Raw genomic sequence first — 10,003 nt, forward strand, 5'->3', positions numbered from 1 at the left:
ACCAAGCAATCGAACAGTGAATTTGTAATAACAAAATATTATGAAAATAAAACTTTGTTATTAGTGTTACACAATTTTTTATTTTTTTTACAAGAACACTACTATAGTTTGTTTAGAGAGCACTTCTCCCATCGACGGGTGATATAAAACTAATATAGTAAACACAGAATATTGTTCACAATGTCATAGAATTTAAACAAAAAATTAACAAATTAATCATTGAAACTTAGAGCAGGCGGTTTTTTTTCCACTTATCTAAGGTGTTGGCATATGAATGGATAGTTATTTAAAGTATAGATATGAAAACATATGCTAACACCTTAGATAAGATAAGATCATGTTTTTGCCCCCCTGATCCCGAACCTTGAACCCACCTGATCTAAGTTTCACTGATTAATTTGTTTTTTTTGTTTAAATTCTATGTCATTGTGAACAATATTATGTGTTAACTATTTAGTTTTAAATCACCCGTCGATGGGAGGAGTGCTCTCCCGAAACCATAGTAGTGTTCTTTTAAAAGAACAAAAATTGTGTAATACTAATAACAAAGTTTTATTTTCATAATAATTTATAATGAAGTATAACAAAGTGAATGCCGATTCAATTAAAAATATTGTAATAACAAGCTTATTGATTTTACCAAGACACAGTACTTGCATTTTCCTCAGTTTTAAATTGCAGGCGTTTGAACTGAAGACATCAATCTTATCCCTTGGGTTATCTTTCCCCACTCGTCTCTCTTTAAGTGAAAACACTCCAAGTAATCCGATATTTGTAGTTGTATATGCCTCTACCTGTCTAACTCACTTCGTATACAAGATGCCCCTTATTACTGTTTGCACAAGAGATGAAATGAGCAAAAGCTCCTTCGCTTCCTACCTCCCCTTTCCATCAAGAAGTTTAATAAGAACTCGAGTGCGCTTGAAAAAATATATAAATCAAATTTAAACTTTATTTAAAGAACATACACACTTAAAAATGTACCAATTATGATATTCGGAATAACTTATAATAACGCAAATATAAAAAAAGAATTTACATTTAGCAATTCAATTAACATTATGTACAAAAGGTAAAATAAAAATTGTCACCGCTCTTTCCACACCCCGTGGTGTATAGATCACTGCATTTTTAAACCAAATGCACCGTATTTCTATCATTTTTTGCACAAAGCTAAGGTAACTATTCTTACGAATATTAAACTAAGCCATTTTTTTTATGTACCGTATTATCAGCGCTAGGATTTTTTTTATGTTTCGTATTTCTGAAATAACTCCGCGTGTGACGTCAGAGGTTATTCTCTGACAGTTTTTCCGATTTGCTCATTTACGGTGACCAAACCGGATATCCTTCAGAGCTCTCATATCATTGAATGGTTCATTTGAACCAGTGACGTCATTCAAAGTAGTGCATTTTTATTAAAATATTTTTTATTATTTTTTTTCGTACATTTTCAATAAATTTTGTGGTACAATTTAATGCTCTAATTTTTACCCCGCGCAAGAAAACATTTTTTGTATCCTATTTCCCGTAGGGCTGAAGCTCTCAGAATATTCATAAAAACGTATTATTTCTAAGGAATATTAATTACTAAATTGTACCTTGATAAGGTAGCTTATGGAGCTTGAAACAGGTCTATAATTAAACAAATATTAAGTGATTTAAGACAAAATATTTTTATTTTAACTAAGTAATGAATAACCACAAAGTTAGTCCTTCTATTTTTTTTATATTAAACTTAATATTAAATAAAGTTTTCTATACAAAAAACACATTATTCCCACATTTCCCTCAGTAATATAACAAAAATATTAGTTCTGTTAAATATCTACATTTTTCTAACTAAGATATTTCGCTCTCCGATGGGATTATAAAGCTCTTGGAAAACAACTTATTCCATTGAAAATTTCACAGTTTTTTTAGCCCCTCGTCTCACAAAAGTGTACTCTGCCATCTCTCAGACATCCCCTATATTCCCCAAGGCACGAGAGCGTCTGAAGGCTTTACTTCGCAGGTAGTGTTTTTGCCTATTTTCAAGAATCCCTTTATATTCCTCGCTCGAGAAAATTGCGTTTGAGCATCCGAGAGCTGTACAGAAAAGCCTTTTACTCGGAAAATCCGGTTTGTATCCACAAATGAAAAATAATTATATAATACGAGCATAAATTAGATTTAAGGTAGGGTTCTACTTTTTTGTGAAAACGACAACTAATGAGGAAATTCAGTGCTACGGAAAATTGGATATAACAAATGTTTTCTTACACGCGGTAAAAATTAGAGAATTTAATTTTACGGCAAAATTTTTCCAAAATGTATAATAAAATTAAAGTGCCCTTGAGGTATTTCATTACGAAAATGGCGCTATATAAGTTATCCATAATAATAATAAAAATTAATCAAAATTAACTATGTTGAAACGTCAAAAGTTCATGTGAACCATAGCGTTTTTATGTGTTTTAATATGTTTCCGGTTTACTTGCAGCCATGTTTTACAACGTAAGGTGTGTTTAAACAGGTACGGGTTTCTTCTTTTAAATGCCAAAAAACTCACCGACATGAACTAGTGACAATACGGACGCTATAATTTTTGAAAATCATGCCGATGAAAACACGATACACCAAAAAAAAAATATTTTGCTTCCTTTGATGGTCTATCAACAAATAAAAAATAAACTTATCCACTTCCTCATTGCATAAAAAGTTAAATCAAATTTCTTTTTTAAAAATGTCTATATTTGTGTAAAAAAAAATAAGTATCTCCGTCAAAAACCCATCATTGAAGACGTTAAAAAAATTTATTTTCATTAATTGGTAATTGAAAATAACTGTTAATTTTCCATTGTAATCAGGGCCCAGGAGGCCCAATTGTAGCACAAAAGCAGTCAAGCTTTAGTTAAATCCCTTTTTTGTTATCTTTGTACAAATCAAATCTGGAACCTTCCGTACATGATCCAAGTATTTATTATACCGTGGCAGTCGTATTTGCGTCAAACTGTAAACCATTTCAACATTTATTTAGTCCTCTCTGACTTCTGAAATCATCATCTGTCATGCTGGCAACCAACAGGTTTATGAAAGTCCTAACAGATTTATTTTGTTGCATAAATTAGTTCATATTAAAAACCTGGGAATCTATATTAAATAAGGGGTTCAGAAAATGCAGACGGAGCATCTTCTGGTCAGGATAGTTTCCATCTAACATGGCTCAGCCTGTTCTTAGATAGAGATTTGTTATGTTTTATAGTAAAAATAGTTATGTACTAATATAAACTACTTAAACTACCTTATTAAGAATCATTATTATAAAAACATAAAGTTTATAATGTTCTAAGAATACACACTGTTACTTAAGCATAAATAATATTTTTAAATATTTAATAAAAAGTAAATAAAAAATAATGTAATACATAAGAATATTGATAGTAATGAAACATACTATATTTATTAATTGATTGATTTGGCATTTTTTGTAGAACTCCATATTTAAACTTATAATATTTGAACTCAAACACTGATTTGAGTCTACTAAACACTTTATTTTATTTTTATATGTACAAAAAATTAAAAATAAAAATTTCGTGACAAGTATAAGTCATTTTCGTTTGGAACTTTAAATCTAAACAATCCGTAGAGTCTTATAAACCAAGAAACTATTAAAGAAACGATTTAATAGTACAGTTGCGTGGTCTTGGAAAGATCTAAGCAGACATACAAGTAATACATAAGAATATCGATAGTAATGAAACATACAATATTTATTAATTGATTGATTGGGCGTTTTTTTTGTAGAACTCCATATTTAAACTTATAATATTTGAATTCAAACACTGATTTGAGTCTACTGAACACTTTATTTTATTTTTATAAATACAAAAATTAAAAAAAATAAATTTCGTGACAAGTATTAGTCATATTCGTTTGGAACTTCAAATCTAAACAATCCGTAGAATCTTATAAACCTAGACACTATAAAAGAAACGATTTTATAGTACAGCTGCGTGGTCTTGGAAAGATCTAAGCAGACATGGCAAGTATGTCATCTAAGCCAGGAGTGATAATACTTCTTGCTTATTGAATGCTTGCCTTTGCTGCAGGGACACATTAAGGGCACTGTTTAGTGAGATATTCTAAAGATCCTTGGCAGAGGTGAGAAGAAACGAAAATGAACCAAAAAAAAAATCTGTGTATTGTGAATTTTTTTTTTGATGTTTCCATTTGTTAAATTGTTTTGAAGTAATTAAGCTAAAACTCTTTCTGAGTATAAGTAATCAAGTTCAAATGGATTTTTTGAAAAACCACAAACATAATGTTTATTCCAAATTGAATTGGTTATTTTGTTGCATACATATTGTATAATAAACACATAGTTTAGAAAAATGGTAAATACAAGTATTTTACTTTGAATTTTTGTGTATTTTTATACTGTTCCGATTTCACTTTTGTCCTGTTCTAGGAACTTCGGTGGACGAGTGCGAACCAATCCATTGTCAACATCCCTTATCCTTATCACTTAAATTCAAGGGTAGAAAAAATAACATCAAATAGTTTTTATCACGAAAAGTTAAACGAGCAACAAAAAAAAAAAGTTCGATTTTTATATTTCCCTTTCGTAGATGGCATTTGACATTTCCATTTTTCCTCTAAATTTTTCATGAGTATTCCAAATGCCAAATAATGACTGAAGATGAATGGTATCTAATGACTTGTTTGTTTCTGTCTGTTGTCAGGTTTCCCCGTCCTGTTGGCGTCCGATGGATTGGTGCCGCACTCGTCCTCGCAGATCTCGTTCAAATTAAATAACTGACGTAGTTTATAAGTGCAGGGTGTTATACTACGGTCTCAAGTCAAGAGTCTCAGATCACAAGTGAAACGATGAAAACGCAGTGATTTCTGTGAAAAGTAGTGAAAGAAATTAAAAATGTTTTCTCATTTAAAAGAAAACTGTGACGAAATTAAAGTTTAAAAAGCGACAAGAAATCGATCCGAGATGGACGAAGTTCCGAAATCATTTTGGCAGAAGGTGGACGCCGCCAATGTTCCAATTATTAACTTAGAAGTAAAAGAAGTTAGGGATATAGTGTGGGAGAAATTACAACAACCGAAGGCCCAAAGAAAACTGATCCTCGTCATCGTATCCATAGCTCTATTATTGGACAACATGTTGTACATGGTGATAGTACCAATTATTCCAGATTATTTGCGGTACATAGGAGCATGGGGAGATATGAGCGATATTATTGAATATCTACCTCCCATTAAAGTGGGCAACACAACGGTAATTCCCACGAAAAGAACACCTCATACACACGAAGGACAAGATTCCGCCACTGGAGTCTTGTTTGCTTCTAAAGCCATTGTACAACTTATGGTGAATCCATTTTCCGGGGCACTAATAGACAAGATTGGATATGATCTACCAATGATGATCGGTTTAATTATAATGTTTCTTTCAACATCTGTGTTTGCGTGCGGACGAAGCTACAGTATGCTGTTTTTTGCTAGAAGTTTACAGGGAGTTGGTTCAGCGTTTGCAGATACAGCTGGGCTTGCTATGATAGCTGACAGATTTACGGAAGAAAATGAAAGGTCTAAAGCACTTGGGATAGCACTAGCATTTATCAGTTTTGGGTGTTTGGTAGCACCTCCGTTCGGAGGTGCTCTTTATCAGTTTGCCGGAAAAGAAGTACCGTTTTTGATTCTCGCATTTGTATCATTGTTGGATGGATTCATGTTACTTCTTGTAATGAAGCCGATAAAACAACAAATGAGAGAAGCTCAAGAAGTTAAACCTCCAACTATTCCAATCTGGAAGCTTTTGATGGATCCATACATTGCTGTATGCGCTGGAGCTTTGATGATGTCGAATGTAGCTCTTGCTTTCCTCGAACCAACGATTTCCTTATGGATGGAGGATAATTTGACTACCGACAATTGGAAAATTGGTATGATTTGGCTACCGGCATTTTTCCCTCACGTGTTTGGAGTTATCATAACAGTCAAAATGGCAAGATTATACCCACAACATCAGTGGCTGATGGCAGCTGGTGGACTAGCACTCGAAGGACTATGTTGCTTTATGATTCCATTTGCTACATCGTACAAGGCGCTTATGATACCAATTTGCGGTATCTGCTTTGGAATCGCCTTAATAGATACAGCACTTTTACCAACTTTGGGATATTTGGTAGACGTCAGATACGTATCCGTGTATGGAAGTATCTACGCTATAGCTGACATATCGTATTCATTTGCATACGCAATTGGGCCTATAATTGCTGGAAATGTTGTTGAAGCGATTGGTTTTACGGCCTTGAACTTTGGAATTGCTTTTAGTAATCTTCTATATGCTCCAGTATTGATTTACCTGAAACATATTTATGACTTTAAACCATTTGAAGACGAAGCGAATATTCTCATGTCAGATCCTCCGAATAAAGAGTATCAAACATATACTCTACAAGATCAAAAACCCGTTTTAAATGAAATGAAAAATCATTTGGAGTATTCTAATATGCAAAACAGCGGTATGCAAGAAACAAGCGTTGATTCAATGGAGCCTAATGGGTACTCTTCTCAACATGGATATCAGCAGCAAGGTTATCAGAGCCAGCAGTACCAGGGTGGATACCAAGGTCAAGGTGATCAGAATTATCAGCCCGGGTATGTGGAACAAGGAGGAGCTTATCAAAGACCAGCAGCCGGCCCTCCTGCAAGGCCCCCTCAGGCTCCAAGGCAACTTCCTCAACAACCTCAACAACCAGCGCAGTCGGGAGACAGCAATCCGTTCAGGAATGCACCACAGGGAGGAGGAGGGGGGGACAGTAACCCATTTAGGCGAGGAATTTAAATACCTAACATCATTTTATTTTTTTAAAACTGGTATCACAAGTTAAATTAAAAATGCATGACAATTAACTATCGACCTTTCATTTACATTTTCATTCGAAGTATAACAATTAATTTTAGCCCTCGGAAGGTAGATATATCATTATTTGAGGGTGTACTATTTCAGTGTGTGTATAATATGTCTGAGTGATCATTAAACGTGGGGATGCTAGAAGATTAAATGAATGGTAAAGTACTGGAGTCACTTCGGCGGCAAACGGAACACGATATGTGGATACAAACGTAGAGGGTTGAAAGAAAAGTATAAGCGGTTGTTTGATAGCCAGAAATACGATACACTGTTGTGAATAAATACTAGAAGCATAATTTTAATAGTCGACATTTTGATTACCTACATTAACAAAATATAACTCACGATGAATAAACTGAAAGAAACAAATACGTATAATAAAAGCATTTTACGTTTAGTGGTAACATTTGAGCCTATTTAACTGATTTTAAAATTCCTTTTTTAAGAAAAAAGATTTTTGAATTCACCATTTTTAATTTACTGTGTTACTAGTTTTTTAAAAAGATATTGTTTTAAATATTGTTTGAAATGTAAAACATTAAGTTTAAGAAAAAAAATAGATATTCGCAAATAACTAAATGTTAATAAAGTACTTATATTGTATGGTATTTTATAGCAATTTATTATAAAACACTATATAATATATATAGTGTTATATATCCAGCTTATAAATACTCGTATAATAGTGTAAAGAATATATTTATCAAAGAAATGGTTTGAAGTACATTTTCATTGGCTTTAATTATGTATGTTTTATTTGGGTATATTTTGTTTTCATTGATAACCAGTACCGAAATTTGATTGATAAAAAGAAATTTGTATTTAAGTACAATTTTCAGTATTTATATTTGTTTTAAAAAAGGTTTGGAAAACAGTTTTAAGATTAATAATTTTTTTTATACACAGTTTCAGATTGAAACAAATCAAAATGACATGAAAAATACATTTTCTATTCGAAATAAAGAGCTAGTTATTATATTTTAAAATTTAAAGAGTTGTTTTATTAATATTAAAATCATCCACAAATGTAAATTATTTTACAAGTATTTATCAATAAAAAATTCTTTTGAAAATAGTCATAAAATGCACGCTTATCTAAATTGAATTCTGTTTATTACATAAATATAGCCAAGAAAAAAAATGTACTTTTAAACCATAATAAATATTACCTTATGTTTTATTTATATATTATTTTGTAAGGTTTTCAACTAACCCTGATGTGATACATGGATGTTGCAACCAAGGTAATGATACATATCAAGAATCTATTGATTCGATCGTAGCTGTAAGATATAATATTAAATTAAAAACATGTTTTATTTAAGGATTAGGTGTAGTTTTATTGTATATTATCATAAATTTATTGTACATAGGTGCCTATACTATTAATCATTACTAAACTAGAGCAGTAATTTAAATATCAAACTGTATCTTTAAACTTAAATGGATGAGTTTTCTAGTCGATTGTGTGTAAATTAAAAAAAAAAAATCTTGTGTACTTAAATGTGATGTAAAAAAATTTACTTGACTTTATTTAATTTTAGCACATTTTGAAAATTTTTTCAACCAGATACATTTGCTAAATTTGCTGTTTAATTGTTTTCTTTTTAGTTTGCCATAAATTTCAATTGTAATTTCTATAATCCCACATTGGTTTTAAAAATCTCTATTTCATTATAATGTTCGTCTTTATTGATGATCGCATTTTCTAAATGTATCATTGATTGCAATTTTTTTAAATCACGACTTTGAAAATACGTTCGTTTTAAATAATATATATATTATGATGATTTTCAATCTGTATGAAGGCTATAAAAACTTTTGTTTGAGATACATCGCATGATGACTTTAAAATATTGCTCTACTCCAATTAATTTGCCTAAATCATAAACATATCAAAATGTTTTTATATGTATGTATACCTGGACTGTTTTACACAAATTTATAATTATATAAAACCCTTTGGTCAATTTTTTTTAAATATGTAAAATTATCAATGTAAAAATTTATTAACATTACGGAAAAAGCGAAAGAAACATTATACTCAGATTATAAGTATTTAATATTTGATTTATTTTTGACTCATCATTTATTTCAAAACTTGTTTTAATTAAAAATGTGGATTATGCTATTTGTGAGTTCGGGATAGTAAAAAAATTAATAAGTTTTCAATGATGATTACATTATAAAACAAAATAAACTTGATTAAATGTATATAATTTAATTTTATACAATATCAATGTTTCAGTTTTCCTTATCAGAAACATGTTTTCATTACAACAAATTTTTCATTTATTTTATGTATTAAAAAAAAGTGTAGTATTTAGTCTTGTAGAGATTTTTGTATGTGATTCTATTTGTAAATATTAAAAAATATATATCAATTTAAACTATTTTCAATTAATAAATATATCACAGAGCAATAAAAAATGGCTTATAGAAGAATGACAGTTTTATTAAGTCTCTTGACGTATTTGGGAATCCAAGTTAAATCAATTATGTTGGAACATTTAAGTATTCAAATTCTCAAAAAAATACAGACTGCGTTTTAATACGTGTATAACATCTGTTGTCATAAAAACAGTTCGACTAATTAATTTATAATTTGATATCAATCACGATAACTTTAACTTCAAAACTGATTTAATTAGATTCGATTAATTTTCACGTTTTTAAGAAATTCTTGCAGTGTAAATTTTGAACCATATTAAAAAAACAATTTTAATAGAATGTTTTTATTTTTAAAAATGAAATATATGCATATATGCATTTGAGTACATGCATAAAATCGTTCAAAGTATATTTTTTTTAAACTTTTTGACAAGAAATACTAAGTTTTAAAAAAACGTGTATATTTGCTAATAAACACAGGTTTGTAGATGTGGTATGCTTATTTGAAAATCACACCCATTTATTTCTCTCATGGAAAATAATACTGCGTATTTTATTTGGAACTGTTTATGTACATGCAAGAAAATTTGTTAATTTAATTATTTGAAAAAAAGGTTGTTAGTTTTTTATCAACAGCGGAGTAAAAAACGTTTTTAAATAAAAGTTTGTTCATATCACTATCCCTATTTTGCTACT

The 10,003-nt window shown here is 30.3% G+C and overlaps 1 protein-coding gene across 1 annotated transcript; it reads left to right on the forward strand.

Annotated features, from left to right (window-relative positions):
- The first annotated feature begins 4,858 nt into the window (after positions 1–4,858).
- On the forward strand, positions 4,859–7,467 carry VAChT (Vesicular acetylcholine transporter). Its single transcript, XM_088241962.1, has one exon. It carries the CDS (start codon positions 4,988–4,990, stop codon positions 6,845–6,847), a length of 1,860 nt encoding a protein of 619 aa, XP_088098088.1. The 5' UTR covers positions 4,859–4,987; the 3' UTR covers positions 6,848–7,467.
- Positions 7,468–10,003: the final 2,536 nt, after the last annotated feature.

Source organism: Micrasema longulum, unplaced genomic scaffold, assembly GCF_059751315.1.
Source record: "Micrasema longulum isolate JH-2025_06_02 unplaced genomic scaffold, ASM5975131v1 h1tg003208l, whole genome shotgun sequence".
Taxonomy (NCBI): Eukaryota; Metazoa; Arthropoda; class Insecta; order Trichoptera; family Brachycentridae; genus Micrasema; species Micrasema longulum.